Source organism: Salarias fasciatus, chromosome 13 (genome assembly GCF_902148845.1).
Source record: "Salarias fasciatus chromosome 13, fSalaFa1.1, whole genome shotgun sequence".
NCBI classification, from domain to species: Eukaryota; Metazoa; Chordata; class Actinopteri; order Blenniiformes; family Blenniidae; genus Salarias; species Salarias fasciatus.
This window is the reverse complement of record NC_043757.1, coordinates 6,919,828-6,938,635: the sequence shown is the minus strand read 5'-3', so window position 1 is coordinate 6,938,635 and position 18,808 is coordinate 6,919,828. Positions and strand designations below refer to the sequence as shown.

Genomic DNA, 18,808 nt, shown 5'->3' with positions numbered 1-18,808 from the left:
AGGCGTAAAACTACTGAAAGAATGAATATTTGAGCTTTTGAAGAAAATAGGAGGTCCCATGAATTATACACCATAAAGGTCCACCATTGTCCAAATCTTTCTGCCAACCATATATATGAGCTTTTCCTATAAAATATCTGATTACAAAAACAAAACATAACCAAAACAGGTTTGACTGAGGCCTCAGGAAACAAGGAGTCTAATGCTTCCTGTAACCACTGCAAAAATTTTGCAATGTGTATTTTTCCTCACTGAAACTGTAAGTACCTGGAAGATATCTATTATGAGAGTAATACCAGAGAAATTCAACTTTGTATTGTAACGTGAGGTTACAGCGCAGTGTTTTCAAGTAGCTCTTTACAACGGCAGTGATTCACATTTTCATAACAATGTCAAATGACGATAACGCAACGTGACATTCCAAAAGAGGTGACTTGTTAGATAAGTTGGCTGTTTTGACTGTTTGGTGCCCTCTGATGCTGACCAGTCATCATTTTTCGCCTGAAAAGGCTCAACCTTCAGTAGCATGCAGCAAAAAAATGGTAAAAGTAAGTGACTGTGTAGGGAATGTAACAGCTGGGAAGATGGATATGTTCCAGGAGGAAGTGGAGATCGAAAACAGAGATAAAAGAGCAAATACTGGAAGTATATTCATTAAAATCAATGATATTATGAAATTTCGACTGCAGGGGCTTGTGAACAAATTCTCAAAAGTCAAAGATTGAAAATGTTCACGTGGTATTTCTTTTCCATATATTTATGTAAAAAAAAAAAAAATCAGCCTTTCTGATTCACAGCAATCAATCTCCAATGTATCTTATACTTTAACACAGATTCATGGGAAGAGTGAAAGTACTAAAACAAATATTTTGGACAATTATCTATCACAGATCAAGAGCTGAATGAAAAATACTATAATGAATAAAAACTGGGAAAATTCAGTTTTCAGTTTTGAGAACTTTAAGAGGAGACAATGGTGTTCACGTTACAGAAAAGCCTAAAAAAAAAAAAAAAAAAAAAAAAAGGTACCAGTATTAAATATGGGGGAAAAAACCTTTAGTTCAGGGAACACCTATATCCCTTTTTCATCTTTAGTCAGACAGTAAAATGATGCCATAATAACTTTCAAATTTGAAATATTAATTTCTTTATTTTTGTCGTGGTGCAGAGTGATGAAAATACCTTTATTTTCACAAAACGACGTTACTACAATCCCAACATAAAGTCAATTTTAATAGAACCTTCTAGTGCAAAACAGTGAAATGTCCAAAAAGGTTCTCCTGCAGCTGTTGTATCATGCATGCTTTCACAAATCCACCCAGACAGCACGGTTTTCAGAGTAGTTTCAGAGCAACGAGGTAGCTATATGTCAACACAACAGCACCGATATGTCCGACTGAGAGATTTGTTTGTTCATGTTTTCTTTGAAATGTTGACTATCTGCTTGGTGGCTTGGCAGGCCGGATTGGAGCCTCTGGCCGGTCAGTTTCGGGCCACGGGATTCATGTTTAACTCACCACTGATTCAATGCATCATGAGGACAAGCAAGTTGTATAAATCTATATCCTGTCATGCATTAAGACATTTGAAACGGTTTGCAGCGACTGAATAGTGCAACACGGCTGCAGCTCCGATGTCTGCAAGACGACTGTGCATTAACAACCGCTGCCACACACTTCTATCCTCATCATTCATCATCGTCGCCTTCATCTCTCCGTCTCCCGGTTGATTTCATAGTCCATATACGTGCTCTCAAAAAAATCAATCAAAAGCAACAGAAGTCCATTTATGCCTTTGACTGTCTCATATAATGATCGTCTCGTTCCTCTGTGAGTAATGGCTTAATTCTGCAGTCATGTGAAAGCGAGACAGCAGATTGTTAAGTCAACTCGTCAAAGTTGGTGCAGTTCTTCAGGTGCTTAAATATCAGGTGAATGTGCAGACGTCATTATTAGAATGAAGTGATAATAAAAGCACGCAGCTGTGGAGGGCTGGAGGTTTGTGTACAGGGCGAACAAAGCTTGCTGCAAGAGAAATCGTCAACGGCCGTCATCTCACCCACCGACCCGCTATTAATAGCAGCCGGTCTGCTTTCGTCACTCCCCAGCAGTGCATGATGGAGGGAGGGAGGCGAGGAGACGGACGGAGATGAATGAGGGGGGCAGACAAAAAAAAATAGGAGGGGTACAAGAATATAGGTGGGAAGGCAGGAGCAAGGAGAGAGACGACGCTCATCCCTTAAGTCGTTCACACCGTCACCGGCGTGTCGACACACCTGTTGTGAATCTCCACACGTGCTTTTCGTCCTCATTCTCAGTTTCATTTGGGACACAAATGAGTCTTTGGCACAACCGAGGCTCCTCCTCTTGAAAATGAGACTCACCTTGAGGTCCCTGTGCACGATATCATGCTGGTGGATGTGACTGACGCTCTCCAGGATCTGATTGATGCAGTGGCTGCAGGGGACAGAGAGGGATGGAAAACACAAAGCAGACACATCTGTCAATGCACAACAGCCAGACGACAAGAATCCAGACTGTGGGGGAAGAAAAGCAGACTTCGAGAGAGGCTTCTCAAATGTGAATCAAACAATGGTCCCAACAAAACATGTCACTGGTCTATATTTTCAAATACTTCGTGTTTGCTCATGTATGTTTTTGCCATGTTTTCTCTTGAAATTTACCTGCTTCTTCCATAAATAAAATATTCTCCACCTGATGACATGGTGAAATTTTATTGTCTAACCAAAACACTTAAGTTAAGTCAGGATAACTCTGCAGCCTGCAGGCCAATCTCCAAAAAACACTACATGATTGATTTCACAGGAGTTGGTAGATTGAAAGTAGTTTGATGTACATTTGAAAAGGTGACAGTTTAAACTACTTCAAAATACAGGAGAGATCAACCAGTAGCTTTAAATGACAGTTTGACTGCCATCTTATTGTAGGCGATAAACACTTATTCTTTTCTTCTCAATCCTGCAGACTCCCTGATATTGGGTGATTTGGTGAGTGCTGTGCTTATCAACCTTCCCTCTAAAGAAGTCTCACACGGCTTAATCCTGAAACACACAGTCAGCTCAGCTTGTGTCTAAACCAGGGGTGTCCAACACATTTCAGTTCAGGGGCCACAAACAGCCGGATTTCATCTGGACTGGGCCGGACTGGTAAAATAATGCCATAACAACCTTTAAATTTATATTTCAAAGATTTTTTTTTTTTTTTTGTACAGAGTTTAGGTGATGAAAATGTCTATATTTACACAAAATAAGACAAATACTATAGAAAATTAATGAAATCTCAACACTAATTGAAGGATAGCATGCAATTTAGGATGATTGTCCACAAATGCATCCATAACTTTGCACATAAATGATGAGAACGAGTCATTCGTGGCAGAGTATTGCAACAGTTACTATTCAAGGATGTACTACGCTGCGTAATGGCGGAATAAATCCTGCATACCAATCAGGTGTGTGTGTGTGGATGTGATGTACTGCGACATCTCTCTCATCCTGGAGTTGAGTTTGACTGCAATTCAACATTTAGATCCACTTCGCAGCGTGAGGTGAGAGCTCCAGTACAACCCTCCACTTTCGTTACGCAACTGAATCTGAATGAAACACTATTAATGCTTTCCAAGACAACTCAACGTGTGCACATTTCTGCAAGAGTGTCACATCACCCTCTTGCTTATCTGTGGATTTTCACTCCTCCTCCTCCTCCTCCTCCTCTTCCGACTGGCTGAACAACAGCACATCTATGCAATCGTGGCCTGTTTCACCGAGTGTGAAAAATGCAAGCTGCGATTTGTAAAATGATGGCAATTTGACACACTAATTTAAACAACTGATGGAAATATGAACGGCACACGAGGCCGGCGTGAGCAGGAATGATTTGTGCCGCACTGCTGAAAGTGTACATGGACAGATGGATAAGTGATTCGAGTAAAAGACGAAGGTTGAGCATTTTTAAGGGAATGAATGTGAGGAAAGAAGCCGAGTGGAGGCAGGGGGGTGTCTTACATAAGACTGTCCTAAGTTTGCCCATGTGCACTTTGCTGGTCTGATGTGCAGTTAAAGTTGGCATTCTGTCCTTTAAGATAAATGCAGTTTGGCATCAGCAAAGGTCAAGTCGGGGTCAGCAGCAGGACAAACGCTCAGAGACAGACTTTCAGGGAGACTGAATCAGAAGAAAGAGCCTGCTGCTCTGTCCAAATTAGGCTAAAGCAAGACTGAATTTTGTTCAGCTTATCTCCTCGACTGCTTTCCCACTCACTCGTTCATTCTCACACCCTCATACCCATTCTCATGTGTGGCTAAGCTCATTTTATCTTCTACCTCCACGTTTTTGCAGCAAATATAAAGCCTATCTCAGCTCTGTTTTAACTTCGGCAGATATCCCCTTATTTCTCTTTAGCTTTGTCGTCGTTTTTTCTACCTTTTATTGCTCAAAATAGCATTCTAAGACAAATAATTTCAAATTTAGGTGGATGACACGAAAAGAAAGGCTTGCTGATGTCCACAGCACTGAAATGAGACAGAGAGCCATGGAGGTAATGTCAAGCATCAAATGAATAGTAAATTCGATTGATCCAGCTCTCCGCTGTATGAACAGCTCTAGTCTGGCTTTGGGCCATGTCAAAGCACAGGAACATCCTTTAAAATCACCAGCGACCTCTCTGACAGCAGATGATTCTGTTTTATTAAGCATCTTCATTCTCTTCAACCGGTGCGCAATTAGTTTATCAGATACTAATCAGCTCTTACAAATCAAATCTCTCTGGACGTCGCCAGGTCATTCAGTTGAAAACTGTTTCCCATTCGTTTCCCTCCAGGTACAGTGTTCCAGGGAGTTCAGTTTAGTCCTCTGTCTCTGCCACGTGTTCCACAAATACAGTACAGGGTTCCACCGTTATGCCGATGACACCCAATACTATCTTTCAAAGAAACTCAGTGAAAGTCAGGAGGGAAGAACTCGTCAACTCTTAAGTTTTCACTTCTCCTGATCTGCAGAACTTTGAGATTGCTGAAATATAAAGTGCGCTATAAATAAAATTTATAACTATTGTTACTGTTTTCACTTGAAATGAAGTCATGGTGGTCCCACCTGGATTAATGCAGCGCCCTCCTCATCGGTTCATTTTAAGAAGCTCCACCTGGTCTAAAACTTCCCTCCAAATATCACATTGACTTTAAAATCAGCTTCACACACTCAAGGACACTCACAGCCTCACTCCTTCATGCCTGTTAGACTTCCTCCACATTAGCACTTCCACCTCACGTCTGCTTCGTGTAACGGCATAATCATGCAGCCTGTCTGAGCACCAGGGGGATTCAGTCTTGTGCAGTCACCTCCACAACGGCCAACAATCCCTCGACCAGATTAGAAGACGCATTCAAACATGTCTACTCTGTACATTCACCATTTTTTTGATTTTTGATTAGATTTTTGTGTCATTTAGTTTTACCTGTTCCTGCACGATTCCCTAATTCCTACAGGCTTAATTTCAAGCAGAAGGTGCATTGTGTCGTGTAATTTCTGTTATCAGCTGAATGCATTTGTGAAACTGCACAACTGCAAGGTTTTTGAGCTTTATAAAGATCAAGACAGTTTATCCTAAGCAGATCTAATAAATGTGTTAAAGGCTTTGGTCAAACTGAACACTTTTGGTTTTAGAATGACAAAATGAGGAAAAAAAATGTTTTTTGTTAAATTATCACAACGCGATAGCCTGCCAGGTACGAAACCCCAGAGAACAACTTTTCAGAACAAACCCAAAATAAAGTCTGACACTAAGGACTACGTCGTTATTATTTATTAATGAAATTAAATCTAAAAGCCCTGCGTCTCTTGGCTGGAAATAAAGTGAGTCTCAGCTCTGCCAGAAGCTGTGAGCACAGTTACAGAAGCACTAAGAGCAGCGAGCGAAACGGCAAAAAAAAAAAAAAAAAACAAACATTTTGTGCTTTTATCGTCCAACTTTTCTGCTTTTGCAGCTTGAATTTTCACTATAGCTGCATATAAAAACTTGAAAAAAGAAGTGTTGACATACTGTACCTGGCATCTGCTTCGCTGTAGTACTCTCTTGCAACAATGTCCTCAAACAGCTCTCCTCCAGTGACTCTGCAGGCAGACAGACGCAGCACGCTGCTTTTATGGATGTGCTTTCTGACACCGTCAAACACGTGGAAAACACATTTGTATTGACTGTCTTGGCTTCAGTGGGTTTTTTCTTGCAATGAAACGTGTTTATGTTTACTTATATCTGCATCGTCGATTAAAAAAGTGGTTCAAACAGTGATACTGTGAGCTATAAACCTAAATTCCAGTTCATGAAAACATATTACATATGTAGCAGAAATAAAGCATTTAAAAAAAGGAGACTAGCCTGAAGCAGTTTCTAGCATGAAGCATGAAACCTGCAGACCTTAAAATAGTGCTGCAGTAAAAAAGAAAAGGGAGAATGACGTTCAACTTGTTGCTCAGGTGAATCAGTTCATCCCGAGGCAATGCTCAGGTCTGAACTCATGAACTCTGCGTTCATGTGAGCACATGTCGAGGTCCTCAATCTGAATGCAGTGCGACTGGAATGAATGCTACTGTATACAAAATCAATACATTTTAAGGCCAAAGCATGTTTTAGGGTCAAAAAATGCAAGAAGAAAAAATACTCTGTCTTTCATGCAAGTTTCTCTCACGTTCTGAGCTCTTTCTGCTGCTCTGCTTCTGTTTTAGATGTGTGTGTGTGTGTATGTGTGTGTGTGTGTGTGTGTGCGTGCGTGCGTGCGTGCGTGCGTGCGTGCGTGCGTGCGTGCGTGCGTGCGTGCGTGCGTTACTTACAGGTCAAAGACAAGGTAATGGAAACCCTCCTCTGAGATGCTGTCATGCAGTCGTACTGGTGGGAGAAAAAAAAAATAGAAGAAAAAGACAGAATAAGTCTTCAATTAAAAATCAGCTGGTTGCTTGATTACCTTTGGCATACTTTCCCCTCAGTGTATGTTATAAGACGGTGTAGAATTGAGCTTTTCCTTTGTTACAGAAGGAGAACAAGATTCCCAATCATCATAAATCCAAATCAATCCCCGTTACGCTTTCTGGTGATATTTGAAGGTTAAACATTAAATATCATTGTGAGCTGAGACTGACGGTGGATATCCAGGCTTGGTGCAGGGTTTGGAGGTAAACACACCCAGTTACTGACGATTAAAAGAGGAAACACTTAAGAGTCCAAATCTTTGTGTGTTCAAGAGGTTTACCGGGAGTAATGTGACAATGCTCTGTTTTGTTTTTCTTATTCCGTGTTTAACGCCTGGAATCCTTCAGTTTTTATTGCTTTAATTCTTTAGAGCAAGGGTGTCAAACAAAACACCCACAAGAGGCTCCAGTCTGGCAAATCACCATGCAAATTGTACAAACTGCAAAGAAACCATTGATTTTTTTTTTTTTTTTTTTTTCAGCAAATTTTTCAAGATCAGCTGACGCGACACTGAGACCTGAGCGGAGATATCCATGATGCTGGACTGTGTGTGATCTGGATTAACCACATCTGAAAATGTGCACAAAGTTTCTCACTCTTCAGCAGATTTGGCTGCGGTTTTTGGGCTGAGAGGCATTTGCTCCAGCGGCCCCAACACATGCATTTTGTTTTTGAACTTCTAAGTGCTTTGTTCTTCTCATTTTTCCCTTTTTCAGATCAATCTTTCAAAGGCAAGACGTAACACACACACAACCCTTATTTAAACACTCCAGTTTGCACGCGATGTCCTTCACCCTAGCATCTGTAGCTGTCTGATCACCTGTAAAACACACCTGAACCGGAGGCTATACTTTAATCACACACCACATGTAACAGCTTAACCCCCTCGTGCTTCAGTTGTTCAATATAAAAAGTCATGTAAAGTAAATTTAGGATGTTTCTCCTCTTTAATGAGCTTAATGTGAATATTATCAATACTTTCCTGATGATATTAACTGACCATCGCAGGAGAGCAGAAACAAAGCAGAATTGGCACAACTGAAAATGCTCATTGTTCAGAAATAATGACAATAAACACAGGCAGGGATGAGTGATAGAAGATCCTCGGAGGTTTCCCACAGTTTCTATCAAACAGTGTGTTTCCAGAGCCAGAGAGCCACCTGGCCTGCTGGCAGCCGCACATAAGCGTCTGGACACAAACGCTGACAGAACAGTTACCATATTTTAATCATTTATAATTAATGTGATACTGGTGACGTCCGCTTTGGCTTTCTGTCCCTTAAAACACACAAACTCTCACACACACACTGAACCCAGAGGACTGAAAGCTTTTTCTACTCCGTTCAAGCTGTGACCATCGCAGCTCTGATATACAGCAGGCTGATTAAAATCCTGCTGGTGTCATGGTGTGTGAGGGTTCTCGAGTTACTGAATAAAGCCTTGAGATCTGCTATTATACCGACTTTCTTCTCTCTTCAGACGTGCTACATTCTGAAGGGAAAAAAAAAAGGAGCATAACAAGGTCTTCTCTTGAGAACGGGAAGAAAAGAGCAGCGGAGAGAGAGAAAAGAAAGGAAGAAAGGCAGCACAAAGCGGCAGAAATCAGGTGGGACGAGGAGGGACCAATGACGGCGCGTCTGTTCTGTTGTTATCTCGCTCTGAATTTAAATGTGTGAGACGCCATGATAAGAAACTGCGACAAAATTACTTTGCCATGTCTTTCATTTCCACGGGGCCGCTGCCTTTTGTCCAGACGTCTCATACAGTCGAAGTAAAAATGTGAAAAAAATAGCGAGTTAGGGGAGATTTAAGAACATGTGAGGCATTTACAGGCTCGATAATGGACCCAAGGACCCTGGCAGAAACACACGCCACGGTGTGTAAACACAGTGTTTATCGTATTAGTGTCTCCAGCTGACTGCGCGTGTTGAGACGGCGTTTGGCTGCCGGCCAGCTGCTCCAAATGACCCACGCTGCAGATCAAGCAACCGGGCGATTTGTTTATCATTCAAGGGAAAGTCATTATCAGAGTGATCAGCTTCTTCTTTTTTTAACTTTTACTTGAGCTCATTCTATTTGAAATCCATATATCCAAAAATTTGTCAATATTTGCATTTTTTTTTTTTAAATAAAGAAAATTGAAAAGTGTTTTCATTTGGTAAAATGGTCTCATCCGCCAACAACAGAAAGAGTGAAAGATTGAAAAAGATGGAACTAAAGTATTCTGTGGAGATAAATTATCGGGCACTACTGTGGTGGAGCAGCAGTGTAATTTCACCACTTTCACACCAAAAGCAGCACTTTAAAAGAGTAAAAACACGTTTTTTTTTATGCTTAAAGCCCAGTTTCATCTTGAATTGACAGAGAAAAACAGTAATAACAAAATCTATGTTTTCTTTGAAAGTTTTACGGTTTGCTTAGTGGTTTGGCGGACCTGACTGCAGCCTGGATCCTTATGTTTGACACCCCTGCTGTTACTGGTTAAACATTTGTAGTTTATGACTAAAGAGAAAAGTTTATCTTTACATTTGTGTCTGTATAAATAGCAAATCCTTCACAATTTGATGAAACTTTACAATAAATGACACTGAAGACATTTTTATTTGTTATGGATTAAGTGGTTTTACCAGTTTTGTTTGGAATTCTTGACTAAAAATGCAATGTACTTTCATTTTGCACAACAAAAAATAAAAACCACATTTTCCAGATCCCCGAATGAGTTTCTGCAGATTTATGTGAACTGGTGTTTCATAAAGACTGGTCAGACAGAGCGTCTCTGATCACTTCAATGCATTGCTGGATTTGATCGCAGTTCAAAGAAAAGTATTTAAAAGGAAAAAACAACACACTGATTTTCCAAATGTCCGTTCAGTAAATACAGCAGTCTGTGGCTCGTCAAGCAACATGAGTTCAACCAACTTTGTGGATCTACCGAATCCTGTGACCAAAACCAAAACTGCTGCAGTGGACACAGTATTTAGGCATCTGATGAACTTGACCTTTAACCTGCCGGAGGAGACTCACCTATGTTGGGGTGTTTGAGCAGGCGACAGATTCTGGCCTCTCGCTCCAGCTTCTGGTGATCTGTAGGAAAACACAGACAGAAACGGTGAGTGTACAGCATTATAACTCATTTTCTGCTTTCGCAGGCAGGAAAAGCAGACTGAAAATTCGAGGAGTAAAAGAAAAGTCGTGAAAAACCAACCCCATTAGGTCAAAAATGAGTTCATAGCAGCATGATGCTCACAAGAATCTGACTGCAATTCATGCTGTTTAATATCGCATTTGCAACTGCATTAACACGGCTTTTCCTGCAATAACTCACCCACAGATGTTCAAGGCGTCGACATCGATAAATAAATAATTTGTTTAGTTTTTCTAAAGCAAAGACTGTTGCAGCCATTAAAACTTGTTATCTTGTTTGGGAGGATTTCAGAAGCGGCGATGACTTTGTGACTTGATTAAAAATGTTCCTTTTCACTGTGAAGTTGTAACACACAAACATTTCCGTTTCCCTTTTTTCTTGCTCCTTACCTCCCTTTCTCCGCTCTGAACAACAGCCTCTTTTGGTTTTTTTTCCTGAAACAACCATTCTGCAGCCGCAATCAACTTTTGGCTTCTTGCATCAGACGGTGCAAGAGGCCAAAAAGCTGTCAACTGACGTGAGTCTGCAGAAGCAGGGAGGCAGATATGCAACATGCACGCGCACACACACACACACACACACACACACACACACACACGAAATAAGCACCAGCTTTTTGCACTTAGTGAAATTAGTCTTGTGGGTCTGGCCTTAATATAATCAGTGTCCAGTTAATGATTGCAATGGAAAGGCGAGGACGTCCATCCACGTGTGTGTGTGTGTGTGTGTGTGTGTGTGTGTGTGTGTGTGTGTGTGTGTGTGTGTGTGTGTGTGTGTGCGTTCTTGTATTTCTATCCTTGTCGGGGCCAAATGTCCCCACAAGGATAGCAAAACGTGGAACGACGTGCCTTGTGGGGACCTTTTTCTGGTCCTAAGTAGGAGAAACAGTGTTTTCTTGACCATGTTGTTGTTACTGAAAAAAGTAAAAGTGCAAAAACATTTCTTTAGGGTTAGGCTTTGTTGTGGTGTGGGTTAGGGTAAGGGTCAGGGTTAGGGGCTAGACATGAATGGGAGTCAATGGACGGTCCCCACAAGGATAGAAATACAAGACTGAGCGTGTGTGTGTGTGTGTGTGTGTGTGTGTGGCTGCATGTTCGGTACAGATACAGTGGAGAGACACAGCCGATGGCATCTCCTGTCCCAGTGGAAGGGGTCAAGTTCGTTCCGGCCTTCCCCACCACCAACCAGCTGCTGGTCTCAGGGGACAGATGGGCAGCTTACAAGCGTGCGTGCATGTGTGGTGTGTGTGTGTGTGTGTGTGTGTGTGTGTGTGTGTGTGTGTGTGTGTGTGAGACCGAGAGGGAGCGACGCTGGGCATCCTTAATCCCTGGTCCCACCCGGATTTTTCGGATATTTTTTGTGGCGTCTGTCTGGTGGCTGTTTTCAATACGTATTCTTTGTCTCTTCACCTCTCATTGGCTGAAATAAGTCAGAAAGACGTGGATTTTCATTTCGCAGTTTCTTTTGTTTCTGTTTCACAAATTTGCAAGCTCTGACATTTTAACTCTTGAGTCAGAAAATTAAAGCAACTGCTGCTGACTGATTCACAAAGTGCCACAATATGGAAAAGCTTTCATTTGTTGGGATGATATGGGGGAAAAAAACTCTCGAATCTCACAGTTTAATCTCCAAACAATCAGACTGTTTGTGATTGGGTTTTCCAGCTAATGTAGGAGAGGTGAGAGGAGGATCCGGTTTGTTCGAGACCTTCGGCCGGCTGCGAAAACAGTTGCAGGAAAAGTTCGGGGGAAATACTTCCTTCCTCTGAAGCAAACACTGAGGGGCCTGCAGAGGCAGCGGAAAAATCAATCCTCCGACTACCATCCAGATATGTAATTTGTGGTGCGGTGTGCATACAGAATGCTTTTAAAATTACATTACACTTCTCTGTTTGACTTGGCAATCGCAGCAACTGACTACAGCAATAAATCAGGAATATTTATACCAACGTCTCTGTCAAAACTTTTACTGCGAGCATACAGTGAATATCTGGTTTTAACAAAGCTCTCCATCGGTGTGATGTTTCTATTCTACACAATCTGCTTTCAGATGGTTCAACTGTGTGTCTTCGTTCAGTGACATTTCATTACTAACATATACAGAGGGACCAAGTTTCAACTGACAAATACATTCAACAAAAAACTAGTTTGACTTGCAGTAAAACAGATACATGCTCTTCATATGGTGTAAAAAACATCAAGGCCTTTTCACTTCCATGAGCCCACTGCATTGGAATGAGAGGACTTCAACCCATCAGAGGGGAATGCTCTGAATTAAAACACCAACAAGAATAATTCAGTCACGTTCTTTGACTGAAAAAACTAAAATCAATGATAACTAACAAACGAAGACGAAGGTGTCACTGATGTCTCCCTGTGTGTATGCAACGCAGACCATGAGGAAGCATTTATGTAACCTCGGTGTGTTTGATAACTTGTCTGACTGCCTTCGTCTGAAGAGCCGTAAAAGCTGTCATCCAGAGGTAAATGGACTTTTGCGGCTTGTCACGGGAAGCACTTGGCCAAACAGTAAAATATTGCACCTTAAATGGACTCTATGCTAAAATGACGTGTGTACTCCACTGGAAATGAGAGCTACTTCTCAATGAGCGACCCCTCCCATAAATCCAAGAGCACATTTTAATGTCCGAGCACCTGCAACACGATTTACATGATCCATGTGATTCACTTAAAGCTACGGACGCACCGACACACACAAACTCACACACACACTCAGACACATTGGCAACAGTTCCCATACAAGGAAAATTATCAGGCGTAAGATCTGAAGAGAACCTGCTCCAAAAAATGAACATTTAAAAGACAAGATAAGACAGTTTTCACCTTCAATATAACCAACATACTCAGACAAAAAGAAATGTCTTTAAGCATACCTTCAAAGAAAGACCTAATGCTTATATTCCTCTAGTGATTCGTTTTGCCAGATGCTTCACACATCTTTCCTCTGCCAGAGTTTTCTCTGAACGTCGAGAAGAAATGTACAGTGAGTGCACGGTGGGTCATGTGTGACAGAAGAGAAGAAAGACAAACAGCTGTTCCCCGCTTACCGCGAGCTGCCGCTGATTAGAAGGTGCAGCCCGTGTCGCGTCTCGCCGAGCAGCATAAAGGTCTGTGCATTGATTTCCAATTAAGTCCGCTGTCCTGAGGAGCAGCAGCAGACCGCGATGAACCAGCATCCCTCGGGTTGACCCCACACCTCTGACCCCATGAGCCAATCAGCTGCAGCTTCCCTCCTGCATGTCTCTGCACAGCACGCCGACGTGTAAGCCTGTCATGTTCAGTTCAATATCCATGCTTCGTATAGACCCCACACACACATACACACACACAGGTTTGGTTCAGAGGACGAGGAATCAAAGCACTGTGCAGACATTCCTCAACCTTCCTCTCACAGCTGTAATGGGCTATTTTGGCTGCTTGTATTCTTAGAAGTTGGCTCTGCCTGCAAAAATAGGACTATTTTTCAGTGCTGGCCTGAGATGACGACTTGATTGTGCTTGTGATGGCGGACGATCTTGGCAGCTGGCTGCTGAGAAATACAGGAAACTGACTGAGAATTTGACTTCAGGAAAAAAAAAAAAAAAAGGAGGACGTGGGCCTTAAATGGACAAATCATATAGAAGTGAACAGAGACCCAGAGCTAGAAAAAGGAAGTGTCTGCAAAAGAAGCCAAATACTTAATACTACCACTAAAAAATTAATCAGAAACAAAAACTTAAAATTAAAGTCCTGACAACTGTGATTCAAAACGACGTTTTGCTCCAGAACAAACCCAGTCATGTTGGAAAAGTACCTGATGTTCTTCCATACATTTCAGTGGAATCCATGAGCCGGTGAAGGGGTAAATTCAGAGCAGCTGAAGACTTAGACAGCAGAGAAAATTGCCTAAGAGGTGATTGTTGGATATGTTGCATCCTGTCTGCAGACGGCCAGGAGATGAGATAAAAAAGTACCCAATCTTTCAACGGCTCCCAGAACAGATACAGAAACAGACTGCTGGGATTTAGTGCTGCTGATGGAGAGAAGATTTCACTTCAGGCTACATCAAAATAAACAAATCTTCACAAATATTGGCAACCAAGATAACATTAACCAAAAGCAGCAGAAGAAGAGCGGATTTCTTACCTCGCTGTCTCTCATAAAGCCCATAAAGTCCCAGGACAATGAAACCATCTGTGTGATAAAAGCTACAGGTGGATGCATGATTCAGGAGCAACTGATCTACAGAGAGCTTCTCATCCCTGCTCACACACACTTCTGTGTGCACAATCACTCCGATGCTTCCAGAAACCATCCAAACATGGCCATTAACAATAAATGGTCTGTTGTGGGAATTTTTTTTTTTTTTTTTTAATTCTTTTAGTTTATTTGAAACTTTTTGGCGTTTTCATTTCAGAAAAGTATATAAATATTGAAAATAATGACTGTTTATACAGAAAAGTCAGAAACGCTGAAAAAAAAAAGTAGTTTCCATCCCATAATGATTACAGGGAAATTGTTTTTGACTTTATGTGAACCCTTTATTTTAAATAATGATTAACAAGATAATTCATCCAAGTATTTTAATTAATGGCAGTTGAGTATAAACAGTTGAGTATAAACTCTGAATGATCGATTGAATTACAGATCAGAACAGTCCAGACAGGATGCCAAGACTTTGGATCACACCGTTTGAAATGTAGTAACAAAAAAAAAAAAAAAAAAAAAAAAAAAAAAAAAAAGGTTGGAAATGCAGTGAACTCATTGAATCCAGCACGACTTCTAATCAAATCATCTAAATGTCGAGTTTTGGGGGTTTTATTTAAACCTGCAGGGTGATTTCCAACCTCATACTGCTAGATGAACACTCCCCAATCCTGCGATATCACTGCGTTGGCTCCAGCTCGAGGAGCAGCGCTCCCAGCACTTAGCCCGATTGGACTGAGTGGCGACCGACAGCGTGAACCATCATCACATTCATTTTTCTATCCAAGCCCTCCCACTTTTTACCGTCTCATCTGAGAGCGCTGAACCAACCGGAGCAGCGCATGAATGAACAGATGGATTCTTTCGGCCCAAACCCACTTTTTGAAAAACGATCCCAACCTCTTCCCTCGGGCACATCAGTTAACGTCTGCTGGCAAAAGACGAGACACACAATGCTTGAGAGTGAACGATAAGAAGAGGAAACGTCAACACTGCACTGTTCTAAACCACACTGATGGATATTATGCATCTTTATAACCAAAAATGTAACTACAAAAGGTCCATCAGCCACTGAAATCTACATCAAGTTCATAATAAAGTTTCTAGTTTAATTTGAGTAAATTTAAGATGAAATCTTTTTAGTGAATATATTGCCCTTTACCTACTTTTTATAAATCCTGTTATTCTGAAATTGTTGAACATAAAATGCACAGTGGAAACACAATTCATGAGTCAGTTTGTAAAAGTTGATATCCTGTTAACGATAATTAACTGAAATCATATCATGTGATTCACTAAAAATATTTTTCTATCCCTTTGACAGATATCAGAATGATTTCTCACAATTTTAAGCATTACTTTCTACCGTTCTTCCCAGCATTCTGCTATCTTGCTATCTTGCTTATCAAGCCTCATGTAATGTTATTATGAACTGATTTTCAACCAGAGGGCAAGACTTTAGGTCTTTTAGGTGAACACAGCTGTATAAGAGATATGATACAGAGAGAGGAGATTGTTTTGACATCAATGTGCGTCCTTTATGAATTCCTGCACTTCCCCCTTTGAGCATGACCAAGCGAGCATGTGGCAGCGCCGCTGTCCCGAGCAGAGCCAGAGTGTGCCTCCGAGTCAGTAAAGTGGCAGAAAATGTACAGTTTAAGCTACGGTTAGTGAAGAATGAATACTGCAGTGCCTTAAGTCACAAGCTGAGTCCCATGTTTTGTTCTGTTTTTTTTTTTTTTTTTTCTGCCCAACTGCAGAGCAAAGGGAATTCACCCTGAAAGCAGGTCAGTGTGGCGCTGCAGCATCTTGACATTTTCTCCACTCTGGACCGTTCAGTAACATTTGAAACAAAAGGTTTAAAAAGAAGGAAGCCAGTTTACGTCGCACGTGTTGGTTCAAGCTTCGCAGCTCTGATGAGGTGAAGAACTGTCGTGTAAAAAAACCTGAGTCAGCAGCGCGCAGGTCGCCGTCTGCTAACTGGAGGCAACCTGGCAACCTGCTCCCAGAGCGCAGCTGGATGTCGGTGTGACGAGACACTAATGAGACACGACTAATTCACAGCGAGCAGCGTCGCCGTTTGAAACAAAACCGCGCTCAAAGGATTCACACATCAAAACGAGGACGAGACAAAGCTGCCAACATCTCCAACAGTTTCAAATTTGATAATGTGATGACATATATATTGAAAAAAAATCATGATGTTGAAGCCTTTTTATTGAAATTTTATCAAAGCAACTTCAATGCATTTTATCACATTTGAGGAAACTAGTTGTTGAATTTAATTCAATTTTACCTGATTTTGAAAGATTTTTTAATGGCAAATTTTATTTGCAATTGTAAATCAAATTATATATATAAAAAAAATTACTAGAATTCTGGAATTCACACTTAGCTGCAGTCACCCAAAGTACTTTACATGTAGAAAAATACAATAAAATGTAGCGCGTATGCAAAAAAGAACAGAACAAGAGAAGTTAGGTGCTACTGTACAACTGCACAGTAAACTATAAATACATAATAATATGTACACTTTCAAAGCCAAGTTCAATAAATAAGTTTTGAGCTTCAATTGGAGAAGAACTGAATCACATACCAAGATGAATCTTCCCACTGAAACTGGTGTTTTGCTCAAACACAAGAGTGTATTGTTCGAAAATAAATGCTGAGCATCTCTAAAGACCAAAACAATACATATAATCCAAAGGATGTGTTTTTAAAGATTAAGTGTTGTCCACTAATGCCATCATTTGTTATTCCTCTGTGGTAGGAAACAAAAGATGACGGGGGAATAAATAAAAGATGATACAGCCATAAAAGTTGATGATAGTGGGGGAAAACTTGAGATCGCTCTTTTCACCTTTTGTTTTTCCAACACGTGCTTACACTTCAAGTGGTGTATTATATTAGAGTGCATCTAAGAGTGTGTGTGTCAGTGTTGCACACATCCTTTTCATTCGACGGAGCCATTAGATAGCCGAGTGATTCCATTTGAAGCCTTTAGCGGCCGCGCAGTCAAGTCAATGAAATCCGTTGCTGTGAGCGCCACTAAAAGCACGGCTCCCGGTCTTGTTGCTTCGCTTCACACAGACGCACAACACAACCCAAACACACACACACACACACACACACACGCACACACTGCTTTGAGATGATCCGATTCCACAAGGCATTTCCAGAGAAAACCAACACAGTAAACAATACTGGGTGGGGCAAACTCATCTATCTCTACGGGAAAAGGGGAAATTTTGAACTGAACCACTTTTTTTTATTTCTATTATATTAATTTTATGAACAAAAATCAACATTCTTTAAGTATTCCCAGCAGAAATCCTCACGGGTTGAAGGAAATCCTTAAAAAATGATTTTTTTTGTAGGTATGATTGAGATTGAAGCAATAAAATTTTAATAAAAGCCTTCCTTTTAACGTCAGTTGCAAACTGTACATAAAGACTAGACTCAACCTGCATTGTCTAATGTCTATGACTCTCAACAGCAGTTAAAAATAATATCATGCGGTTTAATCTTCTCACACTTTGAAAAGCAGCCATCTATTGCAACAGAAACTCGATTTCTGCTTGGTGATTTAATAACTTTAAACCAATATGACAACAGTGAATCATCTGTAATATGAAATGTTCCAGTGCAGCTCATTGAGAAAGTCACTTACAATAATAAATGCCATCGGATGGCAGGTCTAATGTGGCACGGTGGCGGCTTGTTTCTCTTTCTTGCTAAATGTGTTAAACTAAAGTAATAAAATAACTGACTAATTGATCAGTTGACTTTTTTGCCTCAGGTCTGATCAACAGATGAGTAATTTGTAAAACTGAATTCATTCATTAAGTGAACTCGTAAAGCTCAGACATCATCTTTCATCCACATCCGATCTGCTTGTAAACTTTCTGAGGGCTGCTCAGACAAGTAACGGGCTTTTAAGTCATTAGGGTGAGCTTGTCAGCATATTTGGCATTTTACACACATGCCATTAGCTAACTAATAAAAATGTAAAACTTAACAAGGAAATGGGCTGGTGTAATTTAATACACCACACACAGAGCAGAAGTGAGAGGCTCTGATGGCCCCTAATAAGACCGGAGCTTGTTAAACAACTGAAGGTAATGTTGTTTGAGGGTCTGATGGGATAGGATGAAGAACAGCTGATGACGAGATAAATCAATGGCAGACTGAGCGAAACCAACAGGCAGATACAAAGAAAAACAGAGAGTTCGGGTCACTGTGGCCCAGAGCAGACACGACTATAAATAGATCCAATCCTCCTCCGGCTTACAGCCCTGAATCACAGTGACCTGGCCCGCCCCGCATCGCCAAGCAGACAGACAGAAACTCAATGAGACACAAAGTGACGGACAGAGGAAAGGAAGCAGAGACGCGCTGACAGATGGAGACGTAAACGGGAACGAGAAAGGCCAAGGAGAGTTTCTGACTCTGATTTTGTAAGATCTCTCTCAGCTTTCCC

The 18,808-nt window shown here is 41.1% G+C and overlaps 1 protein-coding gene across 24 annotated transcripts in view; it reads right to left on the bottom strand.

The window, feature by feature from the left end:
* Positions 1-18,808, bottom strand: part of camk2g2 (calcium/calmodulin-dependent protein kinase (CaM kinase) II gamma 2) — a 62,143-nt gene that overhangs the window by 23,587 nt on the left and 19,748 nt on the right. For all 24 annotated transcript variants that reach the window (XM_030106794.1, XM_030106796.1, XM_030106795.1 and 21 more), the window contains exons 3-6: positions 10,003-10,062; positions 6,843-6,897; positions 6,060-6,125; positions 2,384-2,456 (exon numbers count right to left, since the gene is read on the bottom strand). In XM_030106794.1, coding sequence (XP_029962654.1) covers positions 2,384-2,456; positions 6,060-6,125; positions 6,843-6,897; positions 10,003-10,062 — 254 coding nt within the window. The remainder of the gene's footprint in view (positions 1-2,383; positions 2,457-6,059; positions 6,126-6,842; positions 6,898-10,002; positions 10,063-18,808) is intronic.